This window comes from Otolemur garnettii, unplaced genomic scaffold (assembly GCF_000181295.1).
Source record: "Otolemur garnettii isolate 467f Iridium unplaced genomic scaffold, OtoGar3 scaffold00009, whole genome shotgun sequence".
NCBI lineage: Eukaryota > Metazoa > Chordata > Mammalia > Primates > Galagidae > Otolemur > Otolemur garnettii.
In genome coordinates, this window is record NW_003852404.1 from 38,372,906 (window position 1) to 38,394,265 (window position 21,360).

Consider the following 21,360-nt stretch of genomic DNA (forward strand, 5'->3'; position numbering starts at 1 on the left):
TATGACAAAATATATGTTTTCTAAATGTAATTCCATTTTTTTTGTAGATTAAAAAGCCAAAGAAATTATTTTGTGCTGCATGTAAACTTTGAATTTTTTTCATATCTGCTTAGTTATTTTGCTGTCCTTTATGTTTTCCATTATGCTTGTACAGGAACTGCCTGGCATATGCCGTCAGCTGTAATACACATTTAGGCTTGAATGTCACCAGGTGAGAGCATCTGTCAGGATAGATCGTGTTCTCTCCTTCACCATAGCTGGGCCTCACGTTTGTGTTACTGAAGCCACACCTCCCATCTATCTAGTACTTCAGACAGCAGATTTATAGCTTTATAAAATTTTTTTAATCCATATGACTACATCATCTCTAGCAACCATTTCACATCTAAGTAATCATCCTTGGCCTGCTTAATAATGTGAGTACAAAGATTTGCCAACAGTTCTTTTTCCTTCCCAGTTACTGCTTCCAAAGTAAATGATGAATTCCCTTACTCCTAGAGATTGCATCACCCTCTTCCCCCCTCAACATCAGGCAGTTCAGAGCCAGCCCTAGTGACTTTGTAATTACGCTCCCAGAATATAAATGCTTACGAAGGATTTGTGAGTTTTCGTTGATGCCTCCATGATGTCAGTAGCCTTTCAGTGGTTCCATGGCCCATCCTCTCCCCCTCAGAGACCATGTGGGACTTTTTTTCTCCTTAGCTAGTCTTTTGTTTAAGTCCTTGATTCAAAGTGGAATCTTTAGCAAGAGTGCTTGCCCTTCTCCTCCAAACTCTACTTTCTCTACTGTTGTATTTACTTACCATTTCTTAATTTGAGTATTAATTATTTAATATTTCTTCCACTCTTTATCACCAAGATTATTCTTGTAAGGTGTTAAGAGAAAACAATTTCTTCCGCTGATTCACCTCCTTCCTTCCCATGACGGTTCTCTATTCTGTTGTTAGTATTAATCTATTGTTGCATAACAAATTGCCCAAAATTGGTAGGTTGAAAACAGAACAAAAATATCATTATTTCATAGTCTCTGTTATCTCACAGGCATGGCTTAGCTCAGTGCCTCTGGCTCTACATCCCTCATCAGAGTCCAGCCAGGCTGTGGGTTAGTGTTAGAGAGCTGGACGGGGGAGAGCCCACCTTGAGGCTCCCTTGTGTGGTTGTTGGCAGGTCTCAGTTCCTCACTGTGTTAGCCTCTCTCCAGGGAAGCCTCACAACACTGCAGCTGGCTTTCCCCAGGCTGAGCGATCCAAGAGGGAATGAGCAAGAGTATCCAAGACAGAAACCACATCTTTTTGTAAGTTATTCTCAGAGTTGACATCACATCGCTTCTGCCGTACTCTATTAGAAGCAAGTCAGAAAATGTCTCAAGTCCCAGGAATAATTCTGCATGGTTCTTGGCTCTTTAGGCACTTCATTCTCACCTCTATGTCATCCATCCTTCCCCCCCCCCATGAAGAGTGGTATGTGCTTACAACTGAGCAGCTTCTTGATAGAATTCTGAGGGTCCAAAGGTCACTCTTCATGTTGTTCTCTGACCCTCTCAGCCCAATCTAGTGGCATCTCTGCATATATAAATCCTTTAAAAGCTGTGTGGGTCACCTATGATTCTTTTGGGGGTTCACTTCGTAGCAAATTGCACCCACAAATTTTTTCCTAATAAACTCTTCTCAGGCCCCTGCTGAGACAAGTTAAGGACAACACCCCTAAAAGCTTTCCCGAGGCTTATTGCTAGAGAAAAATCTGTGAGGCGTGATCCTAATTTCCTTTAAAGAGCCCTAAGTGACTGAATGGTACTCTCAGGCCCTGCCTTTGTCCTTTCTGGGGTCTTAACAAATAGCTTGGCAATCACAGCCTTCATTTCACCTTGAATAGTCCTCCTCTCAGTGTAACTCCCTCCTTTTGCAATTTCCTCTAAGCCCCCAAAAGAAATCAAGTGGCACTTTCAATACTATTTGGAAATCTCCTTTAAAATTTTCCTTACTTTCTAAGTTCAATCTTTGTCTTAAAGTTCTTTTATTTAACTTTGAGGTAAAGTTAATATACAATAAATGCTTAACTGTATCATTCAGTGAGTTTTGATACATATTTACAATTGTATAACACAAAGCCCTATCAGGATAAGAAACAATATCATCACCTTAAAATCTCATAGCCAGAATTTCTCTGTGTGGCCTCTTTGTTCTCAGCATTTGAAGAATGAAACCACAGACCACAAGAGTAAGCGAAAGTTCAGAGTCTACTGAAAGATAAAAGAGTTAGATAAGCAGAGGAGGAGGAACAGAAAGTCCGGCACTGGGGGGGGCGGGGGGAAGCCAAGTGGAAAGCCCATGTGGGTCTTCTGTCTGGGGGGTTATATACTTCTTTCCCTATCCTGTGGGCAAGGAAGTTTGGACTATATATGTTTGGAACTTGCCACAATTGTCCAGGAGCCAAATTAGCAAAGGAATGTGTCCTTGCACTCCTTGCCCCAGACACAGGAGTAGGGTGTGTGCTCCCTACTCCTGGAGGAACCACCCAGGTGAGATGTCAGTCAGGCTGCTTTTCTCATGACCTTGCTCAAGCCTAGAAAATGTGGCCTGGAAAAGGGCCTGTTTGTGCCTAGAGATGGGGTCTGTGATGAGACTGATTGCTGAGCTCATTCAAGCCTAGAAAATTGGGATCCCTGTCTAGTCCTCATTGGGGGAACCCTGTATCAATCCTTTCATGCCACCCCCAGCTCAATTACCATCTTAAACTCCTGGCCCCAGAGGCAACAACAGTTCTGATATTTTTCCAAAAGAAAATTACTTTCCCTGTTCTAAAATGTTATGTACCTGGAATTATACAGTATGTGCTCCCTGTTCTAGACTTCTTTCATCCCACACAATATTATTTAGACTTTTCCATGTTGATGTACAGTCTTTCATTCCCTCTTATTGTTAAGCATAGTACTCTGCTAGAGCTGCCAAAACAAAATATTGTAGAGAGGATGGCTTAAAAAACAGGAATTTACTTCTCACAGCTCTGGATGCTGGAAATTCAAAATCAAGTTGGCTTCAAGTTTGGTTTCTTTTGAAACCTCTCTCCTTGGCTCGTAGATGCCTCTTTCTCTGTGTGTCCTCACATGGCCTCCTCTGTGTGTGTGTACATCCCTGTCGTCTCTTCCTGTTCTTATGAGGGCACCAGTCATACTGGATGCCCCTCCCTTATGACCTCATTTAACCTTAATTACTTCTTTAAAGGTTCTCTGTCCACAAACAGTCACATTTGAGGTTAGGGTTTCAACATATGAATTTCAGAGTGACACAATTCAGTCCATAACACTAAGCAATATCCAATTATATAAATATACCATGTTGTATATCCATTCCTCTATCAATGGATAGCTGGGACTAGTTCCCGTTTGTGACTACTGTGAATAAATGTGCCATCAACATTGACGTTCAAATGTTTTGTGAACATACATTTTTATTTCTATTCAGTAAAGACATGACTCTTGCTGAGTCTTATGTTTAGTTTTATAAAAGCTGCCAGATCTTTTTCCAAAATGATTGTACCTTTTTGCATTCCCCCCATCATTGTGTGAAAGTTTTGGTTGCTTTACATCCTTGTCAATACTTGAAGTTATCAGTCTTTTAATTTTAGACATTTTGGCAGGTGTATGTTGAATAACTTTTGACCAAGGCCAAAAGAAACTAAAAGCCAGTTCTAAATATTTTCATCTTTATGATGAACATCCTTGTCTTGCTATAAAATAATTTAATTTTTTTATTTTTGTCCCTGTAGTAATCCTATATGTATATATATATATATATGTATATTTTTTTTTTTTTTGAGATAGAGTCTCACTATGCCACCCTTGCTAGAATGCTGTGTGTGGCATCACAGCTCACAGCAACCTTAAATGCTTGAGCTTAAACAATTCTCTTGCCTCAGCCTCCCAAGTATCTGAGACTACAGGCACTCACCACAACACCTGGCTATTTTTTTTGGTCATTGTTGTTTTGCAGGCCTTGGCTGGATTCAAACCCACCAGCTCGCATGTATGTGGCTGGCACCCTAGCCGCTGTGCTGTAAGTGCTGAGCCTACATATCTTTTTTAATAATCAAACACTATTAAAGGTTTTGAAGGAAAACACAGCAATCTCCTTTCCCACTCTCATCCTAGTCCTTTTTCTTCAGAGAACGCCTCAGCTTTTTTAGCTTTTTTTTCCTTATTTGCCACTTTAGGGTATTAGTGCTTTCTGTTTGGTGTGGCGTGCTGAGAAAGAGTGTCACTCTGTTATAATACCTTGGCATCAGCCTCGCTCACATCAATTTCAAACTTTTGGGTTCCAGCAACCCTCCTACCTCAACCTCTTGAGTAGCTGGGACTACACGTGTCTGCCACAACACCTGGCTAATATTTTTTTGTTTTTTCTAGTAGAGACAGAGTCCTACTCTTGAGCTCTGCAATCCTCCCGCCTCAGCCTTCCCAAGTACTAGGATTATAAGCATGAGCTACCACGCCCGGCCCCTATACCACTCTTTCTTGATTTATCAGTTTCTGATGTCATCTACTGACCTTCTGATTTAGTATATGAGGGCATAGCTCTCCAGTCTCCCTCCTGGTCCCTCTCCAACTGCGGCCTCTCCCGCCAACATAATATCACATTTTGGTTAAAACACTTGTCACTATTACGTTATTATGATGATGGAAATATTGTTCAATACTGAGAAAAAGAAAAGCTATAATCATCCCTTTCTTATACAACTCTTTATTTTCTTGGCATTAATAATTGCCTCGTTTCTTTATTTGCCTGGGTTGCTATGTTCCTATTGTTAATTGTTTCCATATGGTCCAACATCTCTTCCGCATGCCCATGAATAATATTTTCCATATGGTCAAGCAGATCAGTTATTTGTCTTTCCTGCAGACCTCCATATTCCTCTTCCACTCTGAATTAGTTATTCTTTAGGAACACTGAACAATTAAGACCTCTTAAATGTCATCCTGGGATGCCCCTTAAACACTATCCTGGATTGGACTTCCCTTTTGCTGAATCTTTTATCTTCTTTTTTTTAATTTTAGCCTTTTATTTTGTTGGAGTCTTGCCTCCCCTATCTATGGGTAGGAAGTAAGTTTTTGAGACTTTGTATATCTATATGTGACTTTATTCTACTCCTACACTTGATTGATAGTATGGCTGGATATAAAAGTCTCATTTGCAAGTAAACTATACTCAGTTTTGAAGGCATCATTTCACTGAGCTCTAGCATCCATTATTGCTTCTGAGAGATATTCATACTATTCCTTTTTATTGATCCTTTGTATTTCATAGGTTATTGTTTTAATTTTTGTAACTTTTCAGAATCTTTTCTTTGTCCATGATTTTCTGAAATTTTATAGTTATGCTCTTTGGTGTATTTTTCATATTCATCTACTATATACATTAACTGGCTTTCAATTTGGAGTTTCATGTTTTAGAAAATTTCCCTTTGTACTGAAATGTTTTTCTTGTGTTATTTCTCTGATGACTCCTTCCCTGTTGTTTTATATGACCTCTTTTTCTATACCTTTTATTGGAATATTGAATATCTTAAGCTGATTCTCTTAATTTTCTCATTATTTTTTCCTTCCTATTTTTCACCTCTTTCTTAGAGATTACCTCTACTTTATCTGCAAGCCTTCCTCTTATATTTTTAATCCAACTTTCTTATGTGTTTTAACATTTAAATGTTTTCAGATTGTTCCTTTTTTTTACATTATCTCATTCTTGTTTCATGGCTGCAAAACCTTCCCTTATCTCTCTGAGGATATTGCAATTGTCATGAAGAATTCTCCCTCTTTCCTTTAAGCTTATTTTTCTTTTTTTTTTTTTTTTGAGCTTATTTTTCTTTTTGTTGTTTGTTAGCTCTCACGATGGAGAATTTACTTAGATGTCTGATAAAGTTTCGCTGTCTGATGAACCTTAGCTGTCAATTCATATTGAAGAGAATTACACTAAAAAGTTGATGGGAAGTTTTTGTGCATGAATGAGGCTTGTACTTCCTGGTAGAGTGACGAGCTGGATTTTTTTTTTTTTTTTTTTTTGAGACAGAGCCTCAAGCTGTCCCCCTGGGCAGAGTGCGTGGCATTACAGCTCACAGCAACCTCCAACTCCTGGGCTCAAGCGAGTCTCCTGCCTCCGCCTCCCAAGTAGCTGGGACCACAGGTGCCCGCCACAACACCTGGCTATTTTTTTTTTGGTTGCAGCCATCATTGTTGTTTGGCGGGTCCGGGCTGGGGATTCGAACCCGCCACCTTAGGTGTACGTGGCTGGCGCCTTAGCCGGTTGAGCTATAGGCGCCGAGCCACGAGCTGGATTTTTATTATAGGACTTCCAAGTATCACTGCCTTGTGGCATTTCTCTTATGTTTTTCCATTCTTCCAGAGAATTTAGTATAATATATAACTAGAATAGCAGCAGAAAACAGAGGTGAGCCTAGGCCTCTCTTCCATGTCACAGACTTGATCCTCATGATGTCTTTAGACGACAAACCCTCCAGTCTGCTGCCGGGAAGGACAGGGTGAAAGGAAGCAGTAATGAGATGTTTGCTTGTATGCCAGCATAGGAGATACAGCCTAGTGGAAGCCAAGCATTCTAAATATAAACTTGCAACCAGTTCCTTACTCTTTAACCCTTCACTCACTGTAATACCTTTTGCCTCCAACTACTAGACCTTTTCACAGCACAACGGATGTCAAACAGACTCACTTCTTGTTAGCATCTGCCTCTTCAGAAACCCAGGAAACTAGCTTTCTTTCTCTGCTAAGTCAATTCTGTCCAGTTCCAACTAGTTTCAACTTCTGAAAAGTTGTTGAAATCTCTCTACCACTGTTGTCCTCTCTTCTGGCTTCTTGGTCCTTAATAAATTTATATCTTTCCAATGCCCTTAATTTTCAGTTTAGTGGCATTTTCAGGCTGACTTGACATGTTTAACCAATTTTTGATACTTCATAGAATTGAGAACATGCCCATGTTGCTTCTCTTAAAATCTATTTTTTTCATAAATTTTCAGGGGACTGTGATTCTTCATACTACATATGTAAAGTTGCTATGAGATCTGACAATTAAGTTTACACACTTGCCACCATGTATTTACATTGACAGCACTGAACAAACAACTTGGTAAGGTTTCATGACCTTGGTATATCAGTGTCTCACAGTTGTGTTCATGCTCATGTGTGGTGGTGTCACACTAAGTGGCATTCATTGTTGTCTGTTTTTGTGTGCCATCATGAGAACGTGGGAGCTTGAATTAGAGAAATGAACAACCATTAGTTAATACCTTGTTAATGTTGGTCAGAGTGGAAGTGAAATCAGAGACATGTTAGTCCATGTTTATGGAGATGATGTGATGAAGAAAATGGCAGTGTACAAATGAATTAAATGTTTTTCTGAGTGGAGAGAAAGGGTCACTGGTAAAGAAAGGTCAAAATGGCTGTAACAGAACTGATGAAAACATTGCAAAGTCATCTAATTGTGCATCAGAATGATTGGCTGACTGTGAAAAGCATAGCAGACCAAATAAACATTGATAGGGAAAGAGTTAGGAAAATCTTAACTGAAAATCTTAGCATGAGAAAGGTGTGGCCCTTGCATCATGACAAGGGACCAGCTCACATGACACTGTCGATCGGGAAGTTTGTAGCCAGTGAATAAATAACCATATTGAATACCCTCTTGCTCACCTGATCTGGCCCCTAATGGCATTTTTCTGTACCTTAAGACAAAGGAAATATTGAAAGGAAGACATTGTGATAACATTCAGGACATCAGGTAATACAATGACAGCTTTTATGGCCATTCCAGAAAAAGAGTTTCAGATTTGCTTTTAATGGTGGTCTAGATGCTGTGTAGGTGCATGGTTTCCTAAGGGGAATGTTTCGAAGGTGGCCATAGTGATATTCAGCAATGAGATATGTGCTGCTTTTTCTAGGATGAGTTCACTAACTTAACTGTCAAACCTTTATATTATCTTTACATTGTCATATAAGGAAATGACATTATTTATTAACTATTAAAGTCACATATTGCTGGAATTACTTTTCAGAAACTGTTAGTAGCCTGGCCTAGTTCTTCATATCTTCTTACCCAATGTCTCTGAGGGCAAACATCAGCATTCATTAGATAGCTGACTAAATGTAGGAATATTCAATACTGTGGATTTGGATTTCTCCATAAAGCTGTCTCACCCCTATGGAAATTGACCCCATAAAATTGGCCTCTTCATTAGCACCCTACCCCAGCCAACTAAGATTACTAGTTTCGAAAAACAAATGTTATATTACATTTCCTTAGGGATGATGTAAGAATTTGAACCAAACATTTAAACTTGATGCAGTATCTTGGCTAAATTCATCAAGTGTGTTTCATTGACAATTCATCATGTATGTTTCACTTTTCATATGATGACTCAGAATTACATTTTGATTTTCTCTTCCAGAATCAAAGAGTCCATTTTCTTACAACTGAGCTCATTTCTAGATTTAATGTATATTGTGTTGGAGTTAATTAGCTTTATAAATCTAACATAAATAGAATCAGCACATTGAGCATACTTCTTCAGGACACCCCATATGCTAAGTAAGAAAATGCAACAGGTTTCTAAATATGCTTCCCCAAAACCTTTTACCGGTGAAGAGATACTGCTGTGTGCCTTAAGGAATCTGCTAATGGTATCCAGGCCTTTGCCTTAGGAACATGAGCTGATGTTGGCCTGTCTGTAATTGGACTCTTATGACCATCTGGCAGCTTCTGTGACATATTAGTGGCCTTGGCCCAGTTTCTAATTGGCATGTACCAGCATCAAATTGGCATGTAGCTATATCCACAAAACAGCTTAACTTTCTAAATAAGAGAGGTCATCATGTCTTTCGTTTCTTCAGCTATGATGCAATTGCTTTTTGCAGGTTTTTTTGTCTTAACTAAAAAGAAGCTAAAATGTCGAGATTCCCATGTTATTTTAATCCTAAACCTTTTGAATCTACCTCTCTACAAACTGAAAGAGAGCCTAAAAACTGCTGGTCTTTGACCCCATGTCTTGAAGAAATTATGTAGCATTATATCTTTCTCCCTGACTTCAGCCCATAGACATTCTTAATCTGCAGACTGTCTGCAAATGTTCATAGAAAGATTCTTCTGTAATCATTTTAAACAGAGCCAGTAGAGATAAGATTGCTTTAGTTAGTAGCTTACCAGCTTAAACTGAGTACTCTTTAGTTGGAATGGAAATTTAATCAAGGGAAAACTGAGAATAAGTTTTCACTTAACATTTTATATCTTACTTGGCAACTTGTTTGAAAATGTTGCATAAAAGGTCTAGCACAGGAAACATTTTATACTCCTGCTTATGATTAATAAATATGGAATCTGGGGCATTCTATTTTATAAATCAATGTCTTAGTCCAAATTTCCTGTTTTTCTACATTTAAAAAAAAAACTAAAGGTAAAAATAGCTCTCAACTGTATAGGGTACTCTGGGGTCAAGGCAACAGACAAACAGATTACTCTGGATGCTGTGGTGCACAAAACTGTTATCAGACCATTAGCAGAGACATTCGTTTTGTAGTCACCGTAAAAACAAAAAAGAAAAAAGGCATTTGGGGCAGCTAGTTTTATAAAATACATCCTACTCTGGATTTTCTATGCTTATTGAAAGAGGAAAGGAATGGATAAAACAAAATAATAAACCAGTGACTTGGAAATGCAGGCTCACACACAGCTAATGCATGGAAAACCCTAGTCACTCTAGTCAAAGACTGTCTTAGCACATCTTAATTTTAATCACGTCTATTCCTGCCTGTATTTTACAAACCCAGCCACTGTCTTCAATCTTTAGTATCCGGCACTACCACACCAAATGTATGTATACACTCACCCACTCATACACTTTGATCTTTGTTCAAAGATTTTCTAGTCTTAAGTCATCTGTACTTTCTGACTTTCTCAGAAATGCTCTCAGCCCAGCCCTGGCGTAAGATCCTATAGTGTGTCTTCCAGCAGCTCTCTTTCTGTAGAGCATTACCAAGATACTCTGAAGAATGCATGCATGGCCGAAAGCACTTTGGAATTCATACCGTTAATTGACACTTCATCATGTAAAGATAAAAGTTTTCTCATTTGTGTTTTTTTATAGCCTAAAGAATGTTTCTTGATAGAACCAAGGGAAACAAAAGAGGATACCACCAAGACCAGGAAAAGGAGAAAGGTAATATTAATAATTTATTACAGTTTATGACCCCGTATGGTTTTCATCACATTTGTATATATCATACTTTGATGAGGCAACTATTGCAATCCCCACTTTAGAGATGCAGAAATTGTAAGATCCAGTGAAGTTTGAGGACTTTCCTAAGGTCACTAGTAATAAGTGTTTCTGTTGGAGCTAGAAATAAATTCCTCTGACTCTATTTCAGTCTTGTGAAGCATCAAACATCTTTATTACCCACCCTGTGTTTTCACTGTGGTTAGAGGTCAGACATGGGTTTCTAATTCTAGAAGAAGCCAGCACTATCCTCCCTGGCCTCTCTGGCTCTATCTAAGAAAAGAACTATGCAACCTTCTTTTCCTACTAATTTCAGTTTTTAAGACATTATACCTTAGAGTATTAACAGAAAGAAAATAATAAATAGCTGAAGGTAGTATAAGGTCTTTCTGACTCTAATTTGGAACCATAATTTGAGGCAAAAATCTCCACTTCCATAGGGAAGACTGTTTCTCCCATGCAAAATTTTTCACATCTTAGCATTGGAGAAAGTATGGTTAGCTTTGACCTTCCAGCACAGTTGTGAAAACAGCAGTGTAATTCTCTTTCTGCCAAGAAGGGTCTACTGCTGAAGTCAGCAGAGGAAATATGATTGGGATTAGAGGAAAGAAGATGGACTCAAACCAATTACTTAACAGCAAGCTTTTAGAAAACTCAGAGTGCGTGTGCAAATGTTTTCTTTTCTTGCAAAAGGCCAAATAGGAAGATAGGAGATGCCAAATTGGCTGAGGTTTGGCAAGTCCTTAAAGAAGTAACTTTAACTTCTCTTTGATAGTTTGTACACTAATGGCCTTCAGGAGTGTTAAGTTCTTGGTGGCTCAAGGTCAGAACTCTGGCTAGACAGTTTAGCTTTGACTGAAGTCATGCTAAAATGTGCCCACTGATGACATATTTTTCAAAGTTAATTCCTTTGACAGAACCTTGACCATTCCTGGCAGTGGTATAGAAATGAGGATATTGTGGAAGGAGGGGGAAAAGCTGGGGCTGGGGTGAGGAATGGCTCTTTCTGGATCTTTGGTGGGACATTAGAAGTAAATAAAGTTTGATGGAAGTATTTTGGATTGCATGTGAAAACCCCACACTGTACCCCAGAAGTGCATTAATGTACATAGTTACCATTCAATAAAAAAAAAAAAGAAGTAAATAAACAGGGAAGATTATGAGAAATAGATGAACAATTGTGTGTCCCTAATATATTGGAACCCTTAATAAATACTACACAAAATAGATAGTGGAAGTATTTCCTGTAGTATCTTTTCTACTCTCCATAGAGCCACTTTGAGACTGTCAGTCTAGGAGACTTGAGAATCAAGGGTGTGAAGTCCCCCTTTCAGTATATTCCTGTGCTCAGGTGGCTCCTGCCAGTTTTACTTACTCTAATGCCAGAAATCCAGAGGCTCATCGCCTCAGAAACCAGGGTAAGCAAGAAATCCTAAAAATTCTACTTTTCCAGGAACACAAATCACCTAGGACATAAAAAGAGCTTCCCGTAATAAGATTTCTTGACTTTAACAAAAAATAGTATCCTATTATGAGAGACCACTGCAAAAATTTGAGTTCTCCTCGAAGTCATGGACCAAGAGTTATAAGGAGCCTTTTAGAGCATCTGTTCAATCCCTCAAAGCAGTAGTTATGTCCAAGAAGTTTTCATAAGTTTCTCAAGTGTATTTATTAGAACTCCCATGTGTCATTTAAATGCCAGAGGAAGCAACCTGTTGCTTTAAGCCAAATGCCATTCTTTTTTTATTTTTCTTCCTTCTCATATCTTAGAAGAAAATTACTGATGTTCTTGCAAAATCAGAGCCCAAACCAGGGACACCTGCAGACCTGCAGCAGCTGATGAAGGACTATTACAGCAGCAGTCGTTCCGTGATTGAATTAGAAGAACTGAGCCTGCCAGGTATAGCCAGGCTTTGATTTTCTAATGATGAAGAGCAAAGCGGGCTCATCTTTCCTCTCCTCTGTGTTATGCTTGGGTACCTCAGCCAGTAAATTAAAGTGTTTTCCACGTGCTAATGCTCTTTTGTCAACCTAATAGTTTTAATGGTTTCCTTGTTGGGATGTTAAGCAGTATTTGTTGAATTTAACACTAAGATTTGCAAGTGTATTTTCTTTTTTATTCAAAAGGTTAATTGTTGAGTCTGTATTTGTTTTTTTTTTTAAGCAGACTATTGAAGAAGAATTCCTAATGAGGACAGTGTTGGGGGGCCTAACAGCAGCCACATACAAACCCTTTTCTTCTCCATTCTCTTCTTCTCCTAAGACAAAGACACAAAGGATCTGGCTAGCCCACCCCCTGAGACCCTAATTTTCCATGCAAGCCTTGAAATGTGCCCACCCAACCCACCCCGTGACCCCCATATAAAAGGAGTCTCTAACTGCCTCCAGGGGGAGCCACCATCTTTGCCCTGCCTGTTAGGTCACCCTCCCTTTTCAAATAAACCTAGCCTGAACACCTCCTCTGCAGACTTCCTTCTCGGCCCCCATCATTTACACCTTTCAGACAGAAGTTAAGTAAAAATAAAGCACACATTTCAAGTATAGATATGAAACATTGATTTGCTCATCCTTCATAGATAAGAAGTTTAGCCTTATGAAAGCATCTTAGTTTTGTTGTTGTCCTTTGTGGATTTCTTGGTCATGGTTTTGCTTTTAGAGTAGTATTTCAGGTTGCAGCTCAGACTTTTTCAAGCAAACAATCCAAAGGTAGGAACAAAATTCTGCATTTTTAGCAAGGCTGACACCTCACCTCAGGCGATGCTTAAGCTCACTAGAATTGAGATTTACTGCCTTAGTGTATTTATAATTAAGATAAAAGATAGTGCAAAATCATAATAACTAATTTTAATTAATTTCAAGATTATAATCCATGCTATATGACTTTCTTGGGGAGGGATAGGAGAAAATAGATGTTGTTATAAAATCAAACCACAGAAGTCTGGGTGCCACTACTTTAGTCTATTTATAGACTACTAGGGATATCTAATACTGCTTTTGGAAAAAGTCAAAGGTAGCTTGATTTCCTTTTCCCATTGCAATTTTATGCTTTCTAGAAGCTTGAGAAACTGAAAAACAGTCTGTTCCCTGGATTTTTATAATTCTTTTGTAATATGCTTTTTTAAGAAACACACACTGAGTTTGGAGACATGAGTGCCCCTGACTGTTCCTTTTCCAAGATTACCCTTTGGAGAATTGAAGGAGTGCATTTGCACAGGAGCAAAATCTGGAGTTTTAGACTTAGCCCAGATGTCTCCCACAGCAATTGAAACCCATCCTCCTCAGCACACTGGTGCCCCTGGGGTGAGAGCTGTGCCCTGACTGCTCTATCACAGGAACCAAGCATTGTAACAAAAGCACTTCTCAAGCTTTAACTGCTTTGGTTTTTACTATGACTCAATGGTCAGTTTTCTTTTTAGTTCTAACTTTAATTTACAAAAGATTTATGAGTTCATGGGACTACCACTATTCTATAACTTCATAGAAGATCACAAACCTTGATTCTATCTATAATTATATAGTCAAAGGTTAGAAAAAAACTTTAAGGAGTCATTTAAGTTCCATAGTGAATTTACATTTTATTATATTATTAGAGTTCAGTATAGTTAGGCAAGAATGTGTGGGTTGGTTTAGAGAAGAAGGAAATTATGTTGGGAATACTGTTGTGGCCAGAAAGAACCGGTTTGCATTTTCAGTTATGAAATTAGGCCATTCTGAGACACAGAAAACTGAAGCATCACAGGAGGGTTTAGGATAAAAGACCTTGGTCACTGCACTGATGACACCAAGGACATAGGGGACGTCTATGCTAGGTGATAGGAGGGAGATACTATGGGTTATTTGAGACAGGCTCAAGAAGGGGCGTAATTATAAGGTGGATATAAATAATAAAATATTGTTCCTATTTAGTTTGTCAGGTCTCTAACTTGGTTTTGACGGGAAGTTGTATGTGTCTGTAGGACAGGAATATGTCTTTCCAATTAATATTGTATACTGTACATTGTTAATGTCATACACATGGGCACTTAATTAGAGTTCAAGGCTGGAATCACCTGGAGCTAATTAACCTCTCTGCTGTCTTCTGAGAGCTGGAGTACAGTTTAGACCAGTGATTCCTGAATGCCTATGCAGGGGTCCTCAATCTTTTTAAACAGGGGGCCAGTTTACTGTTCCTCAGACCGTTGGAGGGCTGGACTGTGGGCCCTGGGACAAGTCGGCTGCTAAGCAGGACAGGCAGTGGCAGCAAAAACACCCAGTGGGCCGGATAAATGTTCTAGGACCACATGTGGCCCGTGGGCCATAGTTTGAGGATACCTGGGCCCTATAGGCTACCTGCAACCAGTCACCCAAGAACTTATTAAAAAGCAGATTCCCAGGCCTTTAAGGGATTCTGACTCACTGTGCAGAAGAGAGTTCATCTCAGGAAATCTATATCTTTTGTAAAGTTTCTCAAGTGAGTCTAAACATATTCGAGCTTGGAAAATTACAGTTTTAAAGACCATCATAAGGGAGGGGAGGCAACAGCTTTGAAGTTTGTTATTTACAGGAGTTATACATGCTGCATCCCAATATACAGTTCATTTCATTTAGTGATAGTTTACTCCCTAACACTACTGTGTTTGTAGACAAACTTTTTCTTATAGAAAAAATTAGGGTGCTAGCTGTGATGTTGCATTTTCATTCATCTCAGGTACAGAGTTGATTAATACTACATAATTGCTAGACCATGACCGTCATTGGTCACGCAAGGCCCCTGTTTTACTTTCATGTGTTCTGTTGTCTTTTATTGTGTTGTTGTGTTGTATTTTGATGCATTATCCCCGTTTTCCCCCAAGCCACACTCTCCTTTCTTTACAGACATTTACTCTAATGTGGTGACGTATGTTTTTAAATATGTACATATTCTTATAAAATTCTTATAAAATATGAGTATGTCGTGTAGGGGGGGTACATATTAAAATTTATGAAATGACTTTGTGCTGATCCTTTCATTGTTTCTTTCTTGACTTGACATTTTTTTCCATATGTGCCTACATGGCTCATTGCTTCTGAATGCTACAGTGTATTCCAATATTTTCAACTACCTCATCATCACACCCATTTTTCCAAATATGGACACCTAGGTTGCTTTAAGCAATCAATCTAATGTTGCAAATAATGCTGGAATGAATATCCTGGTATGTGTGCCTCCATAGACCACTCAAGAATTTCTTTCTGTTCTTACCCAGAAATGAAATCATGGGGCCTTAGGGTAGGTACATTTTAATATTACTACTTTCCAGAATAGATATACCAGTTTATACTTCCACCTCTAGTTCACAGAAGTTACCACCACCCTATATTTTCAACAACACTTGGTATTATACAACTTTGTAACATTTGCTGTTCTAATGTGTGTGTAAAGCGTTATTCATTATTGTATTAATTTGCCTTTCTCTGATGACTAATGGGTTTGAGCATTTTTATATAGATTGTTAGCCAGTTCATTTTGCCTTTAGGTAGTACCTGTTTTAAGGATTTAAAAAATAAATATGCTTCATTAGTCTGCTGGGTGATATAACAAGCTTCCATTTCATGGCTCTAAGAAATTATGGGCAGCTCTGAGAAAGGTTATAAGCTTACTTGTTCATTACGGTGGCTTTTGCCTGTGATCCCAGCACTTTGGCATGCTTAAGTGGGAGGATCACTTGAGGTCAGGAGTTAGAGATCAGCCTGGGGAACATGGCAAGACCCTGTCTCTACAAAAAAAAATGTTTTTAAATAGCCAGGCCTGATCTTGCACACCCGTAGTCCTAGCTACTTGAGAAGCTGAGTCAGAGGATCCACTTGAGCGCAAGAGGTGGAGGTTACAATGAGCTATGATAGTACCAGTGTACTCCAGCCTAGCCACCACAGCAAGAGAACCTATCCTGCCTCCTAAAAAAAGTAATTGTTTCTGCTGCTGTTATTTTAAATACTAGATAACACTTTAATATAATGAACCTCCAATTCACTAATGTTTTACCCTATTCAAGAATATGTCATTCACAGTTAATCTATTTTGACTGTATGTTTGCAAAACTCTCTACAAACAATGTTTCTCATATTTCTAGAGTCCTGTTTCCTCACAGCCAATGATTTGACTCACAGTCTTTCATCATACCTAAAAGAAAGTAAGTAAACTCTGATTTTTTTAAAATTTTAGATTAATATGGGGCCACAGACAGTTACATTCCTTAGTTGCATTTGTAAGGTTCAAGTCTGATATGTAGGTGTGTCCCACACCCAGTTAGTGTGCCATAAACTCATGCAATGTACCCATTGGGTGGGAATTTACCCAACTCCTTCCCTCACCCCCACTTGAATTTTGTTGAATTTTTCTCTCACGTGAGTATGTAGGTGTTAATCTACTAATTCCAATGTAGTACTTGGGAGAATGCTCTCTAATTCTATCCAGGATATATAAATCTCCATCTTTTTATGGCCAAATAATATTCCATGGTTTTCACATACTACTATTTGTTAATCCATTCCTATGTTGAAGGGTACTTGGATTGGTGTAAGTCTTTGCCATTCTGAATGGTGCTGCTATAAACATTCAAGTGTAAGTATCTTTATAGTAGAATGCCTTCTTTTACTTTTGGGGAAATGCCTAGGAAGGGGGTAGCAGGATCAAATTGTAGGTCTACTTTTAGCTCTTTGAGGAGTTTCCATACTGCCTTTCATAGAGCGTACACCTGTGTACAGTCTCATCAACAATGTATAAGTGTTCCTTTCTCTCAGCATCTACCCCAGCATCTGTTGTTTGGGGACTTTATAATGTAATCCATTCTCTCTAGAGGTAGGTGATATCTCAATGTGGTTTTGATTGCATTTCTCTGATGGTTAGAGACAATGAGCATTTTTTTATGTGTTTGTTGGCCATTAGTCTGTCTTCATGAGAAAAGTTTCTGTTCATGTCTCTTGCCCACTTTTTAATGGGGCAAAAATCAATGGACAAAGAATCAAACTTCTTTCTTATTGATTTCCATGAGTTCTTCATAAATTCTGGTGATCAGCCCATTGTCATATGGGTAGCATGTCAAAATCATCTCTCATTTTGAAGGTTATCTTTTTGCTTTGTTAATTGTGGCCTTAGCTGGACAGAAACTCTTTAACTTGGCTCGGTACCTGTAGTTCAGTGGCTAGGGCTTCAGCCGCATACACTGGAGCTGGTGAGTTCAAACCCAGCCTGGGCCTGCCAAACGACAATGACAACTACAACCAAAAAATAGCCAGGCATTGTGGCAGGCGCCTGCTATAGTCCCAGCTACTTGGGAGGCTGAGGCAAGAGAATTGCTTAACCAGTGGTTCTCAACCTTCCTAATGCCACAACCCTTTAATACAGTTCCTCATGTTGTGGTGACCCCCAACCATAAAATTATTTTCATTGCTACTTCATAACTGCAATTTTGCTACTGTTATGAATTGTAATGTAAATATCCGATATGCAGGATGTATTTAGGCAATCCCTGTGAAAGGGTCGTTCAACCCCCAAAGGGATCATGACCCACAGGTTGAGAACCGCTGGCTTAAGCCCAAGAGTTGGAGGTTGCTGTAAGCTGTGATTCCACAGCACTCTATCAAGGGTGACATAGAGAGACTCTGTTTCAAAAAAAAAGGAAACTCTTTAACTTGATCACTTCCCATGTATTTATTTTTGTTGTTCCTGTCATTGCCAGTGGGGTCTTCTTCAAATTCTTTCTCTAGGACAGTAAGATTAAAAGTTCTTTCCTATACTTTATTCTAGAGTTTTTATAGTTTCATGTCTTAGATTTAAATCTTTATCTATCATGAGTTAATTTTTGTAAGGGGTGAGAGGTGTGGATCTAATTTCAGTCTTCTACGTGTGACTAATCAGTTCTTCTAGTACCATTTATTGAATAGGGAATCTTTTCCCCAGTGTATGCTTTTCTTTTCTTTGTCAAAGATCAGATGGCAATATGAGGCTGTTTCATTCTAGATTCTCAATTCTGTTCCATAGGTCTATGTTTCTATTTTTATGCCAATACCATGCTGTTTTGATCACTATAGACTTGTTGTATAGTCTGAAGCCTGGTAAAGTAATGCCTGCAGATTTGTTCTTATTCTGTAGAATTACATTGCCTATTCAGGGTTTTTTCTGATTCCATATGAATCAGAACTGTTTTTTCAAGATGTATAAAGTGTAATGTTGGGAATTGAATTGAGTCTCTAGATCACTTTAGGTAGTATAGACATTTTAACAATGTTGATTCTTGTAAGCCATGAATGATATGTTCTTCCATCAGTTGATCTCCTCTGCTATTTCTTTTCTCAGTGTTTCATAGTTCTTTCTGTAGAGATCCTTAGCATCCTTTGTTAAATATATTCCTAGATATTTCTCTTTTTTTATGCTATGGTAAAGGGTATTGTGTCTTTGATTTGATTCTCAGCTTAACTGTTATTGGCATATATGAAGGCTATTGATTTGTGTACATTAATTTTATATACTGAGACATTGCTGTATGGCTTTATCAGTTCCAACAGTCTCTTGTTTGAGCCTTTAGGATTTTCTAAGTAGAAGATTATGTCATCTGCAAAGAGCAACAGTTTGACCTCCTGTCTCCTCATTTGAATACCCTTCATCTCCTTCTCTTGTCTGATTGCTTTGGCTAGGACTTCCAGCATTGTGTTGAATAGTAGTGGCAATAGTGAACAACTTCATCTTGTTTTTGTTCTGCATGGAAATACTTTCAGTTTTTCTCTGTTCAATGGGATGTTGGCTGTGGGTTTGTCATATATGGCTTCCATCAATTTTAGGACTGTCCTATCTATGTCAATTTTATTAAGTGTTCTTATCAAAAAATGGTGTTGAAGTTTGTCAAATACTTTTTCTGTACCATTGAGAGGATCATATGGTTTTTGTTTTTACTTCTGTTTATGTGGTGAATTACATTTATAGATTTGTGCGTGTTGAACCAGCCTGTATCCCTGGGATGAAGCCTACTAATTTTTTTTTTTTTTTGATACACAACTTCTGTTTGCTAAGATTTTATTGAGTATTTTTTGCATTTATATTCATTAACAATATTGGTCTGTAGTTTTGTTTTTTGTTGTGTCCTTTCCTGGCTTTGGTATCAGGGTGGCATTTGCTTCATAGGAGGAGTTGGGGAGGGTTCCTTCCTTCTCAATGTTTTGGAATAGATTATGCAATGTAGGTAACAGCTCTTCTTTGAAGGTTTGATAAAAGTCTGATATGAAACCATCTGTTCCAGGACTTTTTTTTGTTAGAAGATTTTTTACTGGTGTTTCAATTTCAGTGCTTGATATTGGTCAGTTCAAGTGTTCTATTTCTTCCTGGTAGAGTTTAGGAAAGTGCTGTGATTCCAGGAATTTGTCCATTTCCTCCACGTGTTCAAATTCCTGGGCATAAAGATTTTCATAGTATTTAGTGATTATATTTTGTGTTTCCATAACATCTGTTGTTTCCCCTTTTCATGTCTTATTGAGCACATAGAGATCTTACTTTTTAATATCTGGTTAATCTAGCCAAAGACTTCCCAATTTTGCTTTATCTTTTCAAAGAACCAACTTTTTGTTTTGTTAATCTTCTGAATGAGTCTTTGACTTTGGTTATTTATTTTCTCCTGCTAGGTTTGGGATTGTATTGCTATTCTTTTTCCAGTTCCTTGAGATGATTCATTAGATTATTGATTTGTGTTCTTTCTGATTTCTGGATGTGGGCATCTAAGGCAATGAATTTCCCTTTTGGGACTGCTTTTGCAGTATCACACAGGTTTTGGTAGTTTGTAGCCTCACTGTCATTTTCTTCAAGATATCCACTGGTTTCCATCTCCGTCTCCTCCTAGATCCAGCTATTGCTCGGCAAATAGGTTGTTTAGTTTCATGACTTTGTATGGGGATGAGTGTTTCTATTGGAATTGAGTTCTGTTATTATTCCCTGTGATCTGTGAAGATACTAAACTCTGATTTTAATCTATTTATATTTATGCTTATTTTACTCTGGCTTTGAAAAATTCTGTTTGGTCTTGTTTTTGTTTCAGAACACATAAGAAATATTGGTCTAGGACTCCAGAGCATAACATTCTAGTTCTAAGTCCCCTATTGATTTGCTACTTGACCTGGGACAAGTCACTGAGTATTTTCCTGAATTTGACCTTATTATCTGAAAGATGGGGAAGAGAAACTATGTGATTTCTATTCCAGCTCTAAGATTCTGAAATTCTGTTCATATGTTCAGAACTCAGATCATGGCCAGGCATATGGTATGGTGGCTTATGCCTATAATTCTAGCATTTTAGAGGCCAAGGCAAGAAGATTACTTGAGTCCAGGACTTTGAGACTAGCTTGAGCATCATAATAGGATCTTATAGAGAGAGAAAAATATAAACATTATCCAAGAGTGGTGTTGCACATGTATAGTCTTAGCTACTTGAGAGGATGATATAGGATTACCTCTTGAGCCTAGGAATTGGAGGCTTTAGTGAGCTGTAATGATAACACTGTACTCCAGTAATACCCTATCTCAGAAGGGTATTGCTATCTCAGAAAAATAAAAAATTCAGCTTGTGACTATTATGAAGTCAGTCTAATTTGATATTTTCAATATTCATTGTGTGTAGTCAGGGATAACTAGATTATTCATGTTAAGTGGTCATTTATTTGTGGCCAACAATGAAAAATTTAGATACAGAGTTTTATTATTCTTCCTTTCAACCATAAGCAATTCTGATGACACTCGACTTCTAAACCCACCTTTCTCAGCATCAAATTCAGCAAATGTAAATCTAGGTAATAATAGAATCAATTTCATTGGCTTATGAGAACTAAAAAGAAAATGTATGTAAAGTGCTTAGTACGATGTCAGTATTTAATATATGTTTGCTATTATTTATATGTCTGTTCCATTGTATATCTTATACTGAGTGTCTCTTTAAAATTTAACATAGAGCAGCGGCATTGGCCTCATATACCAAGGGTGGCAGGTTTAAACTCAGCCCTTGCCAAACTGCAACAAAAAAAAAGGATTAGTAGGTGCCTGTAGTCCCTGCTACTCAGGAGGCTGAGGCAAGAGAATCACCTAAGCCCAAGAGC

At 38.2% G+C, this 21,360-nt stretch overlaps 1 protein-coding gene across 1 annotated transcript in view; it reads left to right on the forward strand.

Annotated features, from left to right (window-relative positions):
- CMSS1 (cms1 ribosomal small subunit homolog (yeast)) overlaps positions 1-21,360 on the forward strand; it is a 348,622-nt gene that overhangs the window by 315,889 nt on the left and 11,373 nt on the right. Inside the window, exons 3-5 of the mRNA XM_003783954.3 lie at positions 10,141-10,212; positions 12,040-12,169; positions 16,359-16,418. Coding sequence (XP_003784002.2) covers positions 10,141-10,212; positions 12,040-12,169; positions 16,359-16,418 — 262 coding nt within the window. The remainder of the gene's footprint in view (positions 1-10,140; positions 10,213-12,039; positions 12,170-16,358; positions 16,419-21,360) is intronic.